Raw genomic sequence first — 22,125 nt, 5'->3', positions numbered from 1 at the left:
AATTGCTTTAAAATTCCTGTGAGCTTACAAAACTAGTTTCATTGTTCTTTACATCTTGACTAATGCAATGCATTTGGAGCACTTGAGTACTATATGAATGCTATCCTTTATACTTGTTAGCAGTCACTTAATTTCATTTCCAAATCCTGAAAATAATGCTTGGATCAGCCACAAGGGGGTGAAGTAACACCACTTACAGTATTTGCAAAGTTTGTCTGAAAGAGAGTGCTTGTGCTTTTAAAACTCTATTTTTGCTGGTGTGTATAATTTGTCAGATATATTCCAGATAAATTATACATCTGACCAACCTCTCCTGCCAAATAGCCACAGCAGTTACTAGCCTTCAGACTCGTAGTAGGTTAACTTGCTATTCACACCTATATTAGTCATATGTATCCATGGCCTCTTTGCCTGAATGGAGGTGAAAGAACCTAGAGTGCTTTCAGACAAAGGGCTCTTAGTGCTTTCAGTTCTGCTTTCTGCTGCATCCAGAATTGCAAGCAAGCATTGACACATGAGAGTTATAGCACTCTTTCAGTTGTGCTTTCCATTATGTTTAAATAGTGGGCATGACTTATTGTGTGAGAAGTATTTATCCCTCATTTTCCTTCCACTCCTCATGGTTGTGTTCATTATTCATATCCTGATGTTGCTTTCTGTCCTTCTACCCCCTTTCTCAGTAGTAACTAAATAAGAACTGCCAGCCATTAATTGTTTTTCTCCCCCCCCCCCCCACCTTGCTATTTCCTCCCCCCTCCCCGCTAACTCATGCAACAGAAAAGGGTTTGTTTTTTTGAGTCTCAGTAGCACAGACTTAAATTTATTGCAAAGCTGTTGCCACCCAATCCCCACCCTGCCCACAGTCTTCTTGCTGCTCAGTAGTAGTAGTAGTAGTAGTAGTAGTAGTAATTTTTTGGACTGCTTATTTGCCCTGCACCATAAGGTCCTGGCAGATGACTGATAGGTGGGTGGCCCTATGAATCTCAATGAACTCTTAATCAAAGACTTGACTGAAGATTTAAAAACAAAGGTTGCAAAAGAGTAGGTATACCGAGAGAATGGCTGTTATTTGGTTCCTGCTTAACTATGGGAGTCAAGGTTTTAAGTAAAGTTTAAAGTGCTGCTTCTAAAGGACACTCAGAATCTCTGGGATCTCAAAGGCCAAGCAATAGGTGATACGGTGTTCCTTCGATTAGGTTAGGAACTGGCAGAAGGTTCAGTGTTAACAATGTCAGGTGGAGTTTCCAGGCTAGTGTGTAGAGTAGGGGTGGCTAACCTGTGGCCCTCCAGATGTTGCTGGACTACAACTCCCACCACCTGTGAACATTAGCTCTGTTGGCTGGGGCTGATGAGAGTTGGGAGTCCCAACAACATTTGATTGGTCATTAGTTAGCCACCCCAGGTACAGGGAGCGTGGGCACCCTCTTGTCCATGTCAGCCCAAGTCTTCACTCGCAGGGGCAACCTTCTGGGGGCCTCATGCCTGTAGTGTGTGGGACTATTGTTTTTGTCCAAGAGGCTAAATTCCAGCCATACAAAAGTCACAGGTTCGTTCTCTCTCTCTCTCTCTCTCACACACACACACACACACACACACACACACACACACACAAAATCCAGACAAACAACAGGCATTCTAAGTTTTCAAAGACAGACTGCAGCCAGCAGACAAAAGCACCCAAGAAAGTAATGGAGCAGGGCCAGTGAATAGTGTAGTTCTAGAGCAGCGGTTCTAAACCAGTGGGTCCCCAGATGTTGTTGGACTACAACTCCCATCATCCCTGAGCTCTGGCCTTGCTAGCTAGGGGTGATGGGAGTTGCAGTTCAACAGCATCTGGGGACCCACAGGTTGAGAAAGGCTGTTCTAGAGAGTCCCCGAGGGCTACACAAAGAGGCCTCTGAGGCAGCATTCATCCCTTCAGTACATTGTTTCAGCTGGAAACTTTCCAAGTGCATTTCATTCTGGTTCACTAGATCCTTGCTAGCTCATCTCCCGAAGGCAAAATGTAGCTAAGATGTTTGTGAGGAGACACAAAATGTCTGTGAAATTGTGCTCTCCAGCAGTATCATATTTCATACTGCTGGTCACACTTGTTTTTAAAATAGAGTAATTTGCAAGCATGGGAAAGTTCTGAAGAGGTCTGCTAAATGATTTCTTAGAGTTTTAGGACATTAATCAAGCATTTGACCAGTCCAGAAATATGGAAGATAAATACAAGTTTATTCCACTCATGATGCTATTTCCCCCATTCCATTACCCTTGGTTTCCTTTTGAAGTTGAATTTTTAGTATTAAAAGGAAAAAAACACTATAAAAGGTTTTCCATTTCCATTATCATCTACTCCTTCCTTCTCCCTTTTCACTTCCACTATCTTTTTCTTAAAGAATATACCAGAGTTGTATATAGGGCAAGGTCTGGTCATGTAGTGGATTTCTATGATGCCTCATGGTTCATTTAGTGGCATATTTAGTCGCTGTTATAACTTTGCTAAAATGTCATACCTGTATAGACAAGTATCCAGTCTGTTTGCTAGTATAGAGAGGAGGCAATAAAGGCATGCATTCCTCTGATTTGTAACATTGAAAGGAAACATGTGGATGGATGGCAGTGGGGTTCTATCAATAATAGAGGCCTCTTGACTTTTGTCCCCAAATTTCTGATGCGATGAAACCACTTCTCACACCCTTAAAAAACTATTTTTAAAAAGCCTGGTTGAGCTTTGCACGCGTGCTTTTGTCACATGTCATTGGAATGTTCTCACCAGCAGAGGGCACTGCACAAGCAGTCACACAGGGCCTGCTGCAGAAGGAGATGTATTGGCTGAGAGGTAGCAAGCACAGCTTATTTGTCCTTGGCCAATCCAAGGAACCTCTGGGTGCCTATGTGGAGGCTGCCACTCTATTCCAGGAGCTCTTAGGATGTTGAGCTTATTCCTTTTGAACCTCCACTGCAGGTCCTGCTTGTGGGTTTCCCATAAGCATCTGGTTGGCCACTGTAAGAAGAGAATGATGGACTAGATCTAGCAGGACTCTCATGTTATATATGTGCAGAGGAGGAGATTTTTTGATCAGATTCAAGTTCTCCTATATAATCCTTAGAGAAAAATCTTCAGATTGTCCCCCTCTTACTCTTTGTGAAAACATGAGTTTGACAATTGTAAGGATTCCATAACTTGGATTCAGAAAAGTGCAAGCATAATGGCAGGTGTTCCTCCTCTCTACCTTTGCAGCTCCCTGTGTCCTATGAAAAGCTGCTCTTGAACGTCAGAGAACCCTTTGGAATGATGGAGTATGGGAAGTGGCTAAAACCAGGTGAAGGTACCTTGCACATCTATTTGCACATGTTCTCTCTACCTGGTTTTGGCTTATTCATACCCCCCCCCCCTTCCTGAACCCTATCCTGTGCCATTACAGAGGGTCTTCTGACTCTAGAGCAGATTTTTAAGGAGTACCAGGCTACAGTGAGGAGGAAACTCCCTTATTTATTATTTTTCCATTTAAGATTCTCTGGATTAAACACAATCTATTGTAGGGATGACAGAAAAGACATTGATTACAAATACTCTTTTGTTAAATCCATGTGTTTAGGCAGCCTTTGTTTTTCTTATTTTAAAACACTGCTTTGAAAATATTTCAGTAATCATTTTGAAAGAGAAGTTATTTTGTGAGAGTGCCAGTTTCTCCCAAACTTCATATGTTTCCATTTTAGGGAAGGTAGCATGGAAAGATTTCTCCTTAACTTTTCTGTCCCATCCTTCATATTTCTATTCATGTTTTAAGATTTATTATATTTTCAGAGTGACCAAATAAACAGCCTGTTCTACACTTTCGCATTTAAATCTTACTTTACTAATGTGGTCTGGCAAATTCTGGAGCTTACTACTGTTTCCAAACCACATTAGTATGGAGTGATGTGTTTTCAGCACCTCACAAGATGGATTTTTCCTCTAAATTTGTATATGCTCAACCAACTTCCCCAGTTGCAAGAAATGTAGGAATGATTAACAGTTTGGGAAAGTTAAAAAATTGTATTTTTCTGCATTACTAGTTAATATTATTAATTCTGGGGCCTGCTGCACCCGAGTTAAATAAGCTCCCCCCACCCCCCCTGTAACGTAGTTAAATTTATACAGTGGTGCCTCGCAAGACGAAATTAATTCGTTCTGCGAGTTTTTTCGTCTTGCGATTTTTTTCGTCTTGCGAAGCACGGTTTTGGAAAAGTTTTGGAAAAGCTTCAAAAATCACCAAAGTCTTCAAAAACCTCAAAAAAGGCTACCACACCGCGTGATATGGGTTGCTCCTCGAAGTCAAGTCGCAACTGTATTAACGGTGTTAAGAAAAAGGAAACAAACTTGCAAGACGTTTCCATCTTGCGAAGCAAGCCCATAGGGAAAATCGTCTTGCGAAGCAGCTCAAGAAACAAAAAACCCTTTCGTCTAGCGAGTTTTTTGTCTTGTGAGGCATTCGTCTTGCGAGGTACCACTGTATTCTGGTGGTAGCAGTAAGATCTGTTTGAAAATTGTGACTGCCGAGTCCAGAGAGAGCTTTCCATAATTTTGATTCTTCTTAAAGATCATATTTAGTATACCTTTGCTTTTTCAGGCCATAATAGTGTTCCCTTGCCTAGAAGTTAGCAGTTGTTAAGATAAACTTTTAAAAGTTTTGTCTACAGTACAGTGGTACTTCGGGTTACATACGCTCCAGAAATAGTGCCTCGGGTTAAGAACTTTGCTTCAGGATGAGAACAGAAATTGTGTTCCGGCGCTGCGGAGGAGGTCCCATTAGCTAAAGTGGTGCTTCAGGTTAAGAACAGTTTCAAGTTAAGAACGAACCTCCGGAACAAATTAAGTACTTAACCCGAGGTACCACTGTATCTGCAAGTTTCTACTAAGTAGCTCTCTCAATTAAACACATACTTGCAGATACGATTTCTGTCACGTCTCTTTCAGATTAAAATTAAATTTAACATTAGAAGCTTGGGAGTGCTAAGGAGAAGTAACAAGAGGAAGCCAACACAGATGATGATTATTAGTCAGATGCTTGGTAAACAGGAGGGCCTTCCTTCCCCTTCCCCTAATCTGTCTGCCAGGAGATAGAGATTTAACTCCCCACCTCTTTTCAAGTTACTTCCACATGTCTTAGCCCTCTTGCATGCAGTTGCATGGATATAATGTAAGGGGAAAGGGGATAATAGGAAAGTTGAGGAAATTGACCCATGAATCATTAACATATCTTGGATTTTTTTTTCTTTGCTTGAGAAAACCAGTTATTTATAGCTTTGCAATTTGCATGATTCTAAGTTTCCATTTGATGCTTTAAGAAGATTATTCCACTTAATCCTTTGTTACTGTGTACTTAACCAGCTAGTTTGTAGCAGCCCAGCCTTAAGGTATCATATGACAACTTATGTTAAAGGTCAGTTGTGTATTGGGAGGCTCTGTTCTCTGGGGAGAAACTCCTTTAATAGCACTTCAAGTATATATTGCAAGTATAGAAAGAGTGATGCAATAATCAGTTTTTCTAGCCTGGATAGTCAAATAGAGCAGAAAATTCTCAGACCACCAAAAGGGGTCATAACAGTCTGGCATATAACCAGTGAACAGAAAATTTATTGTATGCCCATCAGCCTGTAAGCACATCAGCATAGCTTTCACTCTGCATTCCATTTACTAATGAAATAGTTCCAATTATTTTCTAGTTTACATTGCCTGCTTATAGTTTAGGAAGGGAAAATGTCAGAAGATATATATACAGTGGTACCTCGGGTTACATATGCTTCAGGTTACATACGCTTCAGGTTACAGACTCCACTAACCCAGAAATAGTACTTCGGGTTAAGAACTTTGCTTCAGGATGAGAACAGAAATCGTGCTCTGGCGGCGCAGCGGCAGCGGGAGGCCCATTAGCTAAAGTGGTGCTTCAGGTTAAGAACAGTTTCAGGTTAAGAACGGACCTCCAGAATGAATTAAGTACTTAACCCAAGGTACTGTATATATATAGAGTTCAATGGGTTTTTTAAACTGCCTTATTTTTACAATGAAAGGTGGTCTCTAAATTATTTTAAGTAAATTTACATGCCAAGATTCCAAATTATTCTTGAAGCAGCTCCCTTAAACAGAAAACAAATCAAGATATAATTGAACAGACGTGAGTTAGTCAGGCCTGTGTATGACTTAGATTAATTAAACCCAGTTATAGCAGTAGCAATAAAGATGTCTTATCAAAGCATCTTATTCTGAAGTGCATTGATTCTTGTTTTCTGTTTTAAACAGAAGAATCATTATTGTTGAACCGTATCTCATTTAATTTAATACAACCAAGGAGTCAGAAGCAGTGGTCCCTCTCATTTAATCAACTGCTGCATAGTAGATAACTCGTGGTGTTAGGCAGGAGAGGGGCAATGCTCCACAGGTGTAGTATCCCATAAGTGCAACTGCACAATGGCAGTCGTAAGAATAGCCATTACAACTCAGTGCAGCACTGCTTTACATAGCTTGGGAAGCCTTCTGAATAGAATAAAATATAAATAGTAATATCTTTTGAATATTATCCTCTGGTTTAGAATTAGTTTATTCCATTATAGTTTTATTGTGTTCTAGTTAAATTGATTCAATGCTTGTCATGAATCTTGGGATCATTAAAGAACAATTTAAAAAAACAACACCTCTGACTTGACGACCTTTGCCTTTGAAAAGTGGATGGTGGAAAGAATTTTTTAAAGTTTCATACATGACTTGTAGAGCACTTTGGGACACTTTTCAGCTGTGATGCTTACAGAAGGTCCAGTGCTATGCTTTTTCCATGGAAATTTTCCATTCTGAAAAACATTGCTCATAAACATTTAATTCATATTGCTAAAGCGTATTCTCGTGTTGCGTGAATGAACCCTGGGATCTTGAGAACTCTCTCCTCTCCTTTTTCGGGCACAGCCTTAAATAGGAGATCAAAAGTTATTGCTGTGCATTTATTATGTTAACAACTTTACTGCATTAACATTTAAGAAAATGAAAACAATGAAAGTGAACCGAGGGAGGAAGAGCTCCATTGGCCACGTCACCTCACAGGGCTGGGGCCGATGGAGCTTGTTCCTCCGCGTGACAGCCACTGTCGGTGGAAGGAGTCCCTCCGTAACCAGCGCACCAAGGGAAAAACAAGCTGCATTGGCTTGTTCCACCCTTGGTTTGAGGGCCAGAGCGTGATGGCGCCTTCACCCAGAGGTATATCGTGGAGGAAGGCGCCATTGCGCTCTGGCCCTCAAACCAGTGCACATCACCCAAACCTAATCAGATGACATTGGTATAATTCTGCAAGGTTGCTCTTTTTTACGCATTTTAAGTTGGAGGTTCTGAAATGCAGAAAAGTCAGGGCTGGCGCACCCATGAGGCGGGGTGAAGCAGCTGCTGCTAGTTGTATTGGTGCCAGTTTCCCTTACCAAAAATTTCACCAGAACCTGCTGTTATCACCTTTGCTTTATGCCACCGTACAACCTAGGCAAGGGATGCTTTGGTGGGGGCATTATAGGGGCACTTCCTGTTTTGCCTCAAGCAGCGAAATGGGATGCACCACTCCAGAGAATAATCATTAGGTGGTCCACAAAGACCCTAAGCAATTTTCAAGTGGTCAATGGGATAAAAAGTTTGGGAACCATTGTCTGAAATGAAACTCCCTTCCTTGAAGTCTCCAGAGGCAGTGATTGAATCTGTGAATAAATTTGATTTTGTGAGGTACACTGATCTACACCTGGGGATAGCTTTGTTTCTTTATATGCTCATAACTACTATGCTTAAAAAAAATGGTTTAAGTTCTATAGGATGAATGAATGAACCTATGAATGAGAAGAAAATTCAGTAATCAGTCTTGGATCTCATTCTCCCTTGTGCTTGGTAGGCATAGCCATTCTGAAAGAAGGCGATTATGCCTAGGGTCCATAAAAAGTCAGTAAATTGCAAAGTATACTGTGATGGCAGCAATAACTTAGTGAATTGGAGGATTTGACCTGTGTTCCCATCTCAAGCTGCATTTATAGCAGATATAAACATGACTACATGTTCTTAAAGGTTTCCTGTGTTTTCCATCCAAAAGGGAGCAGTCTGTGTGAAATGTTTTTCCAGCTTGTCTGGAAACTGGAATATAGCTGTGAATCACTTACGGAAAATGCTATGCATTTTTATTTTTATTATTTTTTGTTATCTGGAAACATTGTGACTTTCCATAGTTTTATAATGTAGTACATGTGGTTTAATAAGAAAGGACTGCAGGAAGTTACTGGCCAGTTCTTCAAATTAGTTCATAATCTCCCACCCAAGCACTCTTGGTTGCAACTTCCCATGCTTAATTCTTTCCTCAAATGGGAAACTTTAACGTAAAGAAAAACACTTGCAGATATTTTTTTAGCCTAGGAAAATAACGTGCAAACTATTTTTAAGAAGGTAAGGGGGAGACTTCTGAAGATGTTTTATAAGCATCTAAAGGTAACTTAATAGTCCATTAACTGCTCTCAAACAAGCTCTTTTAAAAAAATAATAATTAAATATGCAGATTTATTTTTTTTTTTTTTAAAAACGCATCTTCACTGTCCCTCCTGCCCCAGACTTGCCACTAAAGCAGAAAAATACTCACCAAGTTATCACCAGGGAGGGTGTGTGTGTATTTTATGGGTTTAGTGTTAGCTTTGGCAAACTTCAATTTGTGTATATGTTTTGGAGTGCTTAACATTTTAATGTTTTAAGGTCACATTTGAAAAATACGTTTTTCGAATACATCGAAAAACACATGGCTTCCCCCAAAGAATCCGCCGAACTGTAGTTAAGGATGGTGGGAATTATAGTTCTTTGAGGTGTAAACTGCAGATCTCAGGATTCTTTGGGGTAATCCATGTGCTTTTATGATATTATGTGGGTGACTTAAGATGAAAACTGTAGTTGTACTCCTCCTTAAGTAACCTACAGATTTAAGTAGGTAAAAGGTAAAGGACCCCTGGACAGTTAGGTCCAGTCAAAGGCGACTATGGGGTTGCGGTGCTCATCTTGCTTTCAGGCCGAGGGAGCCGGCATTTGTCCACAGACAGCTTTCCGGGTCATGTGGCCTGCATGACTAAACTGCTTCTGGTGCAACAGAACACCGTGATGGAAATCAGAGCGCATGGATACACCCTATTGGCGTGCTTTTGAACTGCTAGGTCGGCAGGAGCTGGGACAGAGCAACGGGAGCTCACCCCATTGTTGGGATTCGAACTGCCAACTTTCTCATCGGCAAGCCCAAGAGGCTCAGTGGTTTAGACTACAGCGCCACCCATGTCCCTTTAGATTTAAGTACCAATGTTTCATTTGTTCATTGGTTACATTTGAAAAAGCACATCTAAGGGTTATGTAGAACAGGTATCTTCAACCTTTTCAGACCCAGGTTTTTTTACCCAAACATGCTTATGGAGGACCAATTTCTTAATCTTTTAAGTTTTACCTCATATTTGCATGATATTTGTGCTTCTGTTGTGACCCACCTTGGATCAGGCTGTGAACCACTAGTTGGTCCCAACCCACGCGTTGAAGACCAGTGGTGTAGGAGATACTGTATCTCTACGTTCATGGAGATTTTCCAAAGAAAGCATACTGAGTAAATGTTGTACAAGGCCCCTTGTATCCTGACTCTATTCTGGAAATGAAAGACTTCCTAACTCCTTGTACTGCATTCATATTAACACCTTTCACTGGTATCTAGTGTCTATTCAACAGTAATTCCATGGCTCCTGATGGTCTTGAGCCCCAGTAAAGGAATTTCACCTGGCGGTTTGCTGCCGATCGTGCATGCGCAGGAGTGGCGATCATCGTTCACGCACACGCAGGAGCCGCGATTGCCGCTCACGCATGCGCAGAACTGGGCAATCGCCGCCTGCGCACAATGGCACCTCTCCCAGCAACCCATTTCGCCATAAGGACAGGCCTCCAGAACGGATTGTGGTCATCCACTGTGTACACACACACACACACACACACACACACACACACTTTCCCGTTTTCATACCTCTTTTCCAAGGAATTGATACTGTGATAGGAATTTTATGGTCTTAGATATATGGCAACGTTCATAACCACACGTACATAGATCAGCACAGGAAAGCCAACCTGGAACCATTTTGATTCCTAAACTGAGCAAATGTTTCTCTGCAAGGTTAAACTGGAAAAGCCTCCCCATTGTCTCTTTCCTCACAAATCCTGTCTCAAGGATATGTCTGTTTGAATAAGGTGTGAGCCTGTGACCTGGCCCAGGAAATAAGTATTTTACCACTACAAAAGAATGGCCAGGCTCCCCAGGCAATCCAATCAAGTAACTTGCCAGACAGGAGATAAACAACAACAGGAGAAAAACAATATTTAAATTTCTGTGATGTAGGTGGGATGTATCTGGGGGGTGGTCTTAGGTTACACCCCTTCTGTGATGAATGCATAATGTTTCTGGGGGTGGTCTTGATCTAGAGAATGGGAATTTCAAAAGTCTTTATAAGGTCTTGGAGACCATCTTTCTGGGTCCTCCTCCTCTCCTGCGTGTGAGGGGAGCACCCTGTTGCAACAGATCAATAAAGATCAAGCTTACTAGCTGCTTTGCTTCTCAATATTCTCTGGTTGGCCTCTGTTATTTTCTCCTACCAATAGGGAACCTATGTAAGGACTCTATATGGGCTCTTGGATACCCCATAAGGGAAAAGGGCATATTTTTTTATTTACAACAATACATAAAAATAAAATGCAGTTTATCTGGGAAGGTGAAGCGGAGCTTGTTTAGTAGATGAAAGTGAGATGTGACAGCCTGGCTTACAGATGAAAGGAACGGATAAAGCTGTGTGTGTTGAATACTTCTGCTCTGTTAGGTACTTTAAGAATATAAGAAGAGCCCTGCATGATCAGGTCAAAAGTCAACCAGATGCTTTCATTGTTTTGGAAACATTAAGTTTTGCATTCTTTTTAAAATTGAAAGTCTGTAATTACTCATTTGCACATGAGTAATATGCTTTGTGGGACGCCGGTGGCACTGTGGGTTAAACCACAGAGCCTAGGACTTGCCGATCAGAAGGTCGGCGGTTCAAATCTCCACGACGGAGTGAGCTCCCGTTGCTCGGTCCCTGCTCCTGCCAATCTAGCAGTTCAAAAGCACGTCAAAGTGCAAGTAGAGAAATAGGTACCGCTCCGGCGGGAAGGTAAACGGCGTTTCCGTGTGCTGCTCTGATTCACCAGAAGCGGCTTAGTCATGCTGGCCACATGACCCGGAAGCTGTACGCCGGCTCCCTCAGCCAATAAAGCGAGATGAGCGCCGCAACCCCAGAGTCGGCCACGACTGGACCTAATGGTCAGGGGTCCCTTTACCCTTTACCTTTAATATGCTTTGTGGTGAAAAGAGAAGATCTGGAAACTTAACAGTAACTTGACTGTCATTACTTGACTTCATTAGATTAGTATGTACTTAAGATATACTAATAATTGTCTTTCAAAGACCTGCATAAATCTACTGATAAGGTGTGAGACATCCTTTTCTGACAAAGTCATGTATGATAGCAATTGTTAGAAGTCCTAGAACATCTGGCAGGAAAGGCCTCCAGTGGGTTTGTTTGCTTTTGTTCAAAAGGACTTACTGTACTTGGTCCTTTGGCATGACTTTCCTCTCTGGGAATTTGTTTGTGGTTCCACAGGGCTATGTGTTGATCACAAATGCTGTTTAATGTCTATATAAAGCTTTTGGTTCTCAGTGGACTATATGTTTAACAAAGAAGCAACTATCTCTGTCCTGAACCAGTGTTTGGATGAGGTCAAGTGGCTGAGGGGAAGTATGTTTAAATTTAATCCAGACAAGACAGAGTGATGCTGATAGGCAGTGCTTGTGATTTGAAGCAGGGTGGATTGCTGTAAATTAAGATTGTTTTAAGTCGTTTTGTTTCTATCTACCCTGAATTTGAGCAGATTAGGCGGCCTGTGATCAATGCAGTTTCTGTAACCTTATATTGGGTAATAGCAGTCCTAGATCTGGATCTACTTTTTAAAGAAGCAGACCAGATTTGATGTTACAGGTCCCTATTTCCATTGTTGACTCATTTCGGAGGCTTTTACTTTATTGGATATGTCAAAGCGTCATATGCTGATCTGTGCTACTGTAGTTTCTTAGTCTGATTACTTCATATCTGACAACCTTTGAAAATGACAGAAGCTTCAGGCAGTGCAGAACACCAGTGCCTAACTTAAAACAGGTGTTGGAAGGCACAGCTGTATGAAACCTGCTCTGTTTTAACTACCATGGTAATAGACTGTATTGTCTGTGCAATCTACATATATGGAAAGTTGAAACAGTAAAAGGCTGGATGAGAGCTTTTACAGTGACTGCTTCAGAACAGTGGAGCCCCTCCTATGAGTAGAAATTAGTTGTTTTAATCCAGGGTTAGGCAACCTAGGTTTAAACCCATGGGTTTAACCAGCCCACGAGCTGCCCCCAAAGCGAGCTGCCCGCTTGGAGAGTCCCTGCACGCTGCGCTAAACCGGTGCAGCGTGGTGCAGGGTCTCACTTCCGCGGTGCCGGAAATCGTGTCTGTGCATGCTCAGATGCCAAAAATCACGTCTGTGCAGAACCACAATGGGGTGGTACAAATTGACCTGTGCATCACCTCCTCTCATTGGGTGTTTATATCCGGGCCATGAGGTGTATCTGGCTGTGCTTCCTGGCAGAGATGAAGAAAGGAGAAGGATAAACAGAAGCTCCTGTTCTCAGTGCACATGCAGTGTGTGTGCCCTTACATCTCCTATTCCCTTTATTAGTGTACACACGGGTGGGGTGGTTCAGTTTTAAGAATGCTAGGGTTCATTGTAACTTAATCAGAGAATGTTTCCCAATACAGGACTGTGTTCCAGAATATGTGAACAAAGTGTCACTAAGCATATGCATCATTTTTTCTTTCTGCCACTGAATCCTCCCAACACTCCTGTTCAGAGGATAGAATAATGGAGCCTTCACACAGGGCAGAGCCCAGAACCTTTCCTCTAGAAGTTAAACACACACACACACACACACACACACACACACACACACACACATTTTGCTAGCATACCATGCAATCAGAAATGCATTCATCTTCATAGAAATCCTCCCTTTCCCATTTTCAGCAGACCTTTCCCCCCCAGGCTCCTGCCACTTCTTCTTCCCCAGCAAGTTATCCATTCTCTCCCCTGATCCAGTCATACCACTTCTTTCCTTTCCAGCTACAGCTGCAGAGTTGTCCCCCACCCATTGAGAAAGCAGGAGCTGTTATGTATGCACTTGGATCACCACCCCTGTTGTGTCTGCCCAGTGACTGAAGGAGGAAGGCTAGCAGTGGTGGTTCTTCATCTTACTCTGCCATGACCCAATTAACTAGCCAACAGCATTCATCTCCAAAACACACACAATTTGCATGTTTTGCAGAATGCAAAACCCTGGAGAGGATTTCAGATCTGAAAGAAATGCCTTTGCTTTGCTTAGGAAAATTGCATGCCCTCTAACCACTAGGTTGTAGTACTGACCTCAACTTCCCATGAATATTTACTTAGCATACCTCATAAAATTAATCTTCTTTAAGGGCTGCCACATTACTTCTATATTTTCAAAAAGGAAATGGTCTTGGTGTTTCATTTGTCCCAGTAGCTCTTGATGCAACCTGAAGTCTGTTTTGCACCCAGCGCAATCTATTGTACAGTAATACCTCATGTTGCGTCTGCTTCATGTTGCGTCTTTTCGCGTTACGTCCTGCGGCAACCCGGAAGTACCAGAACGTGTTACTTCCAGGTTTCGCCACATGTGCAGAAGCGCTAAATTGCGCCGCACGCGTGCACAGACGTCGTGCTTCTGGATGCAAACGCTTCAGGTTGCGGATGTGCCTCCGGGACGGATTACGTCCGCAACTCAAGGTTCCACTACATGACACCTACAGCACTCCACCTTAAAACTGTTACAAATGTCAGTCTTGAGCTTCTCCATAGCCTCTTGCTTTGTCTGCCCCTTCTCCCCTACTCTCCGTTTTTCAGTTTTTAAAAAACCCAGTCTTGAGTTCTGGGGAATTCACAATCTTACTCAATATTTGGGTGCTTTAGTTGGGATCTCCGTCCCTAGCTTGAACTGTCTTGTGTCCTCTTCAAATACTGCTTTTTCTCTCTGCAGTGGAGCAGGAAACTGTAGAAAAGAAGCCATTGAAATAATTTCCCACTAGTTGCAATACCAGCTTCTGGTTTCTTAATGTCTTCAGTGACACATTGTTTCACCAAGAAACAAATGTTACTCCTTGCATACTGTTTCATCATTCTTTCATGTAAAACTACTTGCTGCTACAAATTCTATTGCTACTAAATTAACTTTTCATAGGTATTCTTCCTGAAAAAGCGAAACAAACATGAACAATGTATAAAATGTTTTTAAAAATATCCTTACCAAATAAACTTAGTAAGTAGCAGAATAATTTTATTAATTAAAATTTGTTGCTTTTCTCTTCCACATAGAAAGCATGTAGCAGTGATGACCTATTAGAAAGAAATTCACAAGGGTATTAAATAAATTATTACTGGAGCCAAATGATGTTCATAATTCAGTGAGTGAGATTTCAAGGTACCCAAAACTTTTGCTCAGGGTGAATATTGAAAGAAACAATAAAGGGAAATATTTTTTGAGAACATGATGTAGTCTTTAAGTCATGTCCACTGTTTGTTTCAGTCTTTAAATGGTAATAGGAAGCCCATACAGACTCTGTATGGTTACCTCTTCTTGGTAGCAGTGAGAAATTCCCATTTTAATATGACTTCTTGTTCTCCTGTTCAGTACACTTGATCAAGTGCGTTTTGATTGCAATCATCATTTAATAAAAGTAAAAGCTGAAGTTACTTGCAGTGGCGTAGCGTGGGGGGTGCAGGGGGGGCCGGCCGCACCGGGCGCAACATTTGGGGTTAGGGCAAATCCACAGGTTAGGGGGCGCAAATCCACGGGTTAGGGGGCGCAAATTACTTGCCTTGCCCCGGATGCTGACAACCCACGCTACGCCACTGGTTACTTGAAGAACAGGAATCAAAAATGTTTTGTGAAAAGCATGGATTAGTATGTGATGAGAGGTGCCAAGTGACAGCTTTGAGGCTGAACGACAGTAGTGAAGAGGGATAAAAATAAATTATGAAAATCTGATTTTACTACTTTTAGGATAAAGGCTTGATTTCTCCTTCCTGTACCATACCTTCATGTTAGTACCTTAGCATTTTGCAATACTTCAAGCTTGCATAAGTTGGAAAGTTTATCCTGGGGAGGAGGGTGGGGAAGGAATTTCAAAGGGCACTCTCCTTTTTTTTATCTATTCAGGTTTCTGCTTTGTACTCATGAACTGTGATGTGTAGGCTTGCCTATCTAAAGTGGATCTCTTTGCCTCCAGAGTCAACAAGAAACCTGTTTTTCAATAGGCACGTGGATCTATTGCCATTTGGAATGGATGTTTTAAGAATTGCCCAGGAGCCTCATGTCTGTATTCCCACCTCTACTGCTCCTGGGCACACGTGATCAAGATCGGAAAGGCTGGGTAATCTGAATCCTCCCATAGTGCCCTAGCAGGTTATGGTTTCCCAAGATGATAGACATGAGAATGGTTCCCCCTTTCAGGCCACAGTTCACTGTAGATACTCTGCAACAAGACCCAGTTCATATATTTGACCTATTGTAAGAATATTGGGTACAGTGGTACCTTGGTAGTCGAACAAATTGGCTCCCAAACGTCGCAAACCCAGAAGTGAGTGTTCCGGTTTGCGGAAGTTTTCTGGAAGCCGAATGTCCGACACGGCTTCTGAGGCTTCCGATTGAGTGCCGGAAGCTCCTGCAGCCAATCAGAAGCCGTGCCTTTGTTTTCGAACCATTCCAGGAGTTGAATGGCCTCCCGGAATGGATTAAATTCAAGAACCAAGGTACCACTGTACTTGGCTCAGAGGCAGTTTTAGGGTAGCGTGACCAGTGCAGTCAAACTGGGTGCTGGGTTGTAAGACGCGTCAAAACAATGCTGTAGAATGGAGTGCAAGAAGTTGTTGGGGGGCGGAGGTAGCATTGCACAGGATGCCACTGAAATTGTTAGTGGCCCAGTATCCTATTTTCAATTCAGAGTAGGATACAGATAACTCACATTTTACACACAGTTATCTTGTGCACATTCAGCTTTACATACAAAGAAAGAAAGAAAGAAAGAAAGAAAGAAAGAAAGAAAGAGGGAACATCCACACTGGCAATCCCACCCAACACTGACCCCAATGTGTTTTTGACTATACATAAATTTGGGCTTTATGTGCTATTCCTGGAACATAACCCCTGTGTAAGCTGAGAGTCACATGCATATGAAAAATAAATTAGTAAACAGTGCTTTAAAAATCACACTTTTCCTTTGAGGGTTATTTTTGGAAAGGAGAAGTGGAAGAACGTAACAGACTTAAAAGGGAAATGGATTCTTCCAGCGTTTGAAACATTTTGTGTGACACAGGAACACTTCAAAAGAGGCTTTCTTCAGCCTTCATTAAAGAATTCAGTTAACTCTGGAAAGTACAAGCCTGAAGTCCTATACACACTTGGGAGTAAGTCCCGTTTAGTCCAGTGGGACATGGTTCTGGGTAAACATCGGGAGGATTGAGTTTCACCGTGACTAAGATTTAGTATGCTTTCCAAAACTTTGCAATGTTTTCTGCCAGCTAATTGCTGTTTATTGCACTAAACCTTGGTCCTCAAACAGTAACTTTTTCCATCTTAAAGTGGGTTGTCCCATTCAAGTGAAGAGCATGTTGTCTGAGTGCTAAATGGAATTACTACCAATGGAAACTATGCTGCAAGAGGAGTTGATAAAGCAGCTGCCTATGCAAACCTCAGCTGTTTTTTCCATTCTCCAGAGCAAAGTTAATTAGCATAGGGAAACTGACTAATGTGCTTACGTCACCTCTTTCCAGTTGAAGCTTATATTTTGTCCCTGACTGCCTGAAAGCATGCGGCAGGACTTTGTTCAGGAATTTGCTGTCGCATACAGGATGCTCTGAAACCTTTTTTTTTCCTTCTTTTTTTTCTTCTTTTTTTGGTTGAGGGGCTGGACTTGGTCCTTTTTATAAACTCTCACTCTACAGTACAAAACTGCTTCTTCAAAAAAGGACTTTTTGGTGATCTTGTGCTGAGCTCTTAGCATTCTTTAAGAGAGCAGAAGATGCATTTTAGGAACTTTGATTACATTTTTGGCTCCTTAATTGCTTGCGTTCCTGACAACAAGGTTTTCAATCAACCAGAAATTAGGGTAAGGCTTTGTAGATTTTTGTTTCTGGTGAGGAATATAGTTACTGAAAAAATGTAGGTGTGTTCAAATGACTGACTATGTTAGGTCTTGATATGGCAATGTCAAAATAATCCCAAACTGCAGAAGCTGGTGTCCATTTGTGTTTCTATATGCTTTATAAATTCTTACAATAATGCCTTAAGATTATGGTAGGGTTGTAGCTCAGTGGCAGAGTGCATGCTTGGCATTCTAAAGCTCCCAGGCTCAAATCGCCAGCATCTCAAGGTAAAGACAGGAGAGACCTCTTTCTGAACCAGTGGAGAGCTGTTGCCAGCCAGTGTTGAAAATACTGGGCTAGATGGACTAATGAGCTGATTTAAGGAGCTTCCTATTTCTTGTGGGGTAATTTGTATGATCCTTTAAGTACTTTTGTGTTAACTGTCTACAAATTCTCAATACTTCTAACTGTTACTATGAACTTTTAAATATTCTTCTAGTTTAAATAATTTAGCTTTACTGTTTACAATTTCATCCAGCCTTTCATTTGTGAAAGTAAGGTGGAGGGGAAGTAGCAGGGGGTGGGAACTGGGTTTGAAACTTTGAACAGGGCCCACTGTAACTTGTTCAAAAGTGCAGTGCCTGGCTTTTTTTTTTTTTTTTGCAAGACTATACCAAAACTTCAAAACGCTAATAACAAAAGCCTAGTTGTAAGTAGAATGAAAACACATTCTCTGTACTCTTTAAGAGAAGTAGCTCAGTTTTGGGCTGACAACTTTCTGTACAAAGTTGTATAGTATTCCCATGTGTTACATACTTGTTTGAAAGTTTAAAGAAATAATGTTTTGTTATCTCCTTCATGCAAAACCTGTTATAGACTTGTGACTTAACTAAACCCAGCAAGTTCAGTATTCTGTGATTCCCATACAAGTTAGTCAAGTTATAATAGGCAAAAGAAACTGTAGTCAGTTCCTGTTAATGGCTTGTGAAACAGGAAATTATAACATACATAAATGCTCAGCTAATGTGATTAAGAACTATTGTCTCTTCCTCAAACTCCACTCCTAGTTTCCTTATTCTCAGTATTAAATGGCAGACACTTCTGTGAAGGATGCATAAAGAAATTTGAGTTGGTTAGTTGCCTGAAAGTTTCAGTAACACATGCGCTAAGCATGCATCACTACGGTGTGGAGTTGTCAGCTGGTGGCAGATTTGCCACACCTGAAGTTCCACAGATTATTTGTTATTTGGGATCAGAAGCAATTGTCTTTTTTCAGACTTTCTGGAGGTTTTTGTTGTTTTTTAAAATGCAAACTAGATCACCACCACATCTGTATCTCCACTATTTCTTCATCCAGCCACAGCCTTCCCCCCCCCCCACCACACTGGTTCTGTATGTTTCTTAAATTTTGAAGCACTCTGGATTGGAAACGTGTGCTCTATAGCATCTATGCGTTCATGCTTGCTAAATAGGGTCACACATTGTTTTTTAGCAGCTGCATGGTAGTTTCAGCTAGTGTAGATTTTCCTGGCATCATGGTGAAAACGAAGGCTGACACATTCACTTCATGTACATTGTTAAAGATACAGAACCAGTCAGGAAAAAGACTATGTTCAAAGGCATGATTCCTATTAATACATATTAATTGATACGGATTCTCATCAATCTAGCAAAGGGTTTGTGTTTTGTTGGGTTTATTCCATGGTACAGTGATGACTTGTTGCTTAAAGCCATTAGGGCTTACCTCTTGAATTCTACCTTTTGGTTATCAGGCTGATTGCACATATCCTTGAGTGAAATAAGTGGAATGGAAACATTTTAACCGACATAACTGAATTGCAGTTTGACTATCAAGTTCCCTGAAATAGAGGTGTGGCACTGGCAGAAGAGATAAAGCTATATAATACCCTATCCCCCAGAGCCCCAAAAGTTGCAAAAAAACCCCCAAAAGTTCCCTTGTTTATTTGTTTAGGTAAGGTGTGTCCAGGGACACACATTCCCCACAAGGAGGGGAGGGATAATATTTACAAGTACTTGGTTGTAGCTTTGCAAGCAAGTCTGTAGGCCACTGAAATAATTTTTAATGGTTTATGCAATACAAGATAGCTTTTTAACAAAATATTCCATTTGTCTTTCAGGCAAGATTTGAAGCACTCTTTAGAACATATGACAAAGATGTCACGTTTCAGTATTTTAAAAGTTTTAAAAGAGTACGGATAAACTTCAGCGACCCTTTGTCAGCAGCCGACGTTAAAATTCAGTTACACAAGAAAGAATTTCTTGGAAAGGAATTGAAATTGTATTTTGCTCAGGTAAGACAGAGAAACCTGCTTGGTAAACATTTAATTGCATTGTTGCCAGTTTCATTTCACATCCTTCCTCCAGTGAAGTCTTGAGTAAAGCATTCTCGCCCCACAACAGCCCTGTGCAGTAGGGTGGGTTGAATGAAAGTGATCCACCTATTGAGCTTCAGAGCTACGCAGGGCTGTGGCCCTAGGTTTCAGTTATGCAAACTCAAAAATTACAATACGTTACAGAATATTTTCATAAGCCACCTGTCTTTCACAGAACTACTTTGCAGTGATCTGAGCAGTTGAATTGTGACGCCTGCTATTTTTGATGTGTTCTTAAAGTACCGCTTCCAAGAAAGGATGACATCACACATTCCAGTACCATTTTCATTTTCACTAAGGCTCTAATGATACGGATTTGCTTAGGCAGTTTTCTGGTCACCACTTTACAGCTAAGCTGTTAGGAGATCTGGCATTTGCTCTACTTCTTTAATGGTATTGAAGTGTTCTGTTATAAGACACAGTCCTTAAGGATTGCTTCTTTTGATCATGTCACTAACAGACACTGTGGAACCTCAGGAGAGGAGATATGAGGAATAACTATATTTTATGTATGATTTCCCAAATCATTTGTATTGAAAGAGGACAAGCTTTTATTTTCTATCTTGTGTTATTTGAAAGTGCACCCAGATAAGCTTTCTCAGAGATTTCTAAAGAAAATCATGGAAGCTGAAGTGGGATTAATCTGAATGTCCATTTCAGACACATTTTATTATTATGTATATTAAAAAAAAACCTCAACAAAAAAGAGTGAGATCATTGAGCAGCTTAATAAGTTATGGAATCTGGGCAGCATACAACAAATTTGTAATGACAATTTCTATACAATTTCTATACAAAATAAAATATAAAAACATTAGAAAGTGCATGAATACAATAAGATATCAGTAAGAGAAAAGTTGTGAATTGTGAAGGACACATACAATCTAGAAATTGTGACTCTTTTTAAAATACATGTAAGCTGTAACTAGAAGAGGATTCCCAGGTATTTGCAAGAAGGAAGGAAGAGACTTAGAAAGAAGGGAATCTGATTTATACATGTGTATACTCACCATAATAGTACATCGGTCTTGTGATAGTCTGTTAAGTTCAAAATGCTTCATGAGAAGCAGCCTTTATTCTCCTCTTGAATTCTTCTTCTAGTTAAGAGAGCCTTGTAAATGAGCTCACAAAAGTTTCTGGCCTCCCATTTGTTTTACTAGCCTACATTCCCACGCTGGCTACAAGGGAAGATTTTTAAGGTTCCCTGCAGCCAGTATGGAAATGCAGCAGGCTGAGGGACAGAGTGATCCATCCTCCCAGGAATCATAAGATTATATCTTAAAGACCAAACTTCAGTATCATTTTATTTTTTATCTTTTGGGTTGTTGTTTAAAATGTTCTATCACTATCTCTATATACCAGGTGGGTGCAGAAAGTTCCTGGTTTCATTAACCTAATATTGTCAGCCCAATAGATTGGATCCACACTTAGTCAAGCTTAGAGCAGACCATTGAAATCAGAGGGACAGATTATTCTAAGCATAACTGACACTGGATCCAATCCACTGTTCTGTCTAATACCATTACATACCTCTGCCATGAGCACAACATATTTGTATTCCATGCATGTGCTTTTAAAAAATCAAAGTAAAAAATAAAAATCTGTTTCATCTCTCCAGACTTTGCATATTGGAAGTTCACGCTTAGCACCACCAGATCCAGAAAAACAATTTCTGATTTCACCTCCATCTTCTCCCCCTGTTGGTTGGACTCAGTCTGATGATGCTACACCTGCCATTAACTATGATCTTTTATATGCGATCTCCAAACTAGGACCAGGTAAGAGGCATATATGCCTAAAGTGTAATGGCTCAAGTTAATTTTCCTTTTATTGTTGATTTACTGTAATGGGTGTGGCCGCATAAGAATTGAACTTATTCACTACATATAACACCTGTGATCTGAATTGAGAGTTGTTAGGAGACCTCTATTGTCTTCACAGAATTAGTTTTCAGAAACGTTTCACAATTCCTCTTCACAGAGAGCTCTAGGAATTGTAGCTCTGTGAGGGGAAAAGCTGTATTCTGACAACTCTCAGCACCCTTAACAAACTACAGCTCTCAAGATCCTTTGGCAGAAGGCATGACTTCTGTATGGTGTGAATGTGGCCTTCACTCCTTCAGCAGCCCGCTTAGTTTCTGCAGTAGGTACAAACATAACACATGGAATGAATGCTTCATCCCTCTTCCACCAGCCCCCACACTCACTTGCATAGAATTCCTTCTTGCCTATGGTTACCGGGCAAGTGTTTTAATGCAAGGCTGATCTTGCAGAGAGGCTTAGTAAGAACGATCGCACAGCCTCTAGTATGGTCACATTAAGGTACAATTAATGGACAAGTGTGGCCTGCAACAAAATGTTGCAGTGCAGATTGCCCCCTTGCAGGGTTCCAGCCAGCCAGTCCCTCTGCCCACATTTTCCATTTCCCTTAACCATGAAACATGCAGTATTTTATTACTAT

General features: G+C 41.1%; 1 protein-coding gene across 2 annotated transcripts in view; it reads left to right on the top strand.

The window, feature by feature from the left end:
* Positions 1–22,125, top strand: part of RCAN1 (regulator of calcineurin 1) — a 30,735-nt gene that overhangs the window by 3,825 nt on the left and 4,785 nt on the right. The window contains exons 1-3 of one of the 2 annotated variants that reach the window (XM_028727121.2): positions 16,993–17,295; positions 19,411–19,584; positions 21,284–21,443. In XM_028727121.2, coding sequence (XP_028582954.2) covers positions 17,209–17,295; positions 19,411–19,584; positions 21,284–21,443 — 421 coding nt within the window. In that variant the 5' untranslated portion in view covers positions 16,993–17,208. Of the gene's footprint in view, positions 1–16,992; positions 17,296–19,410; positions 19,585–21,283; positions 21,444–22,125 lie in introns of those variants that run through there. The other variant, XM_028727120.2, reaches the window with a different exon arrangement.

The sequence above is a fragment of the Podarcis muralis genome, chromosome 4 (assembly GCF_964188315.1).
Source record: "Podarcis muralis chromosome 4, rPodMur119.hap1.1, whole genome shotgun sequence".
In the NCBI taxonomy this organism is placed as follows: Eukaryota; Metazoa; Chordata; class Lepidosauria; order Squamata; family Lacertidae; genus Podarcis; species Podarcis muralis.
This window is presented reverse-complemented; position numbering and strand designations above follow the sequence as displayed.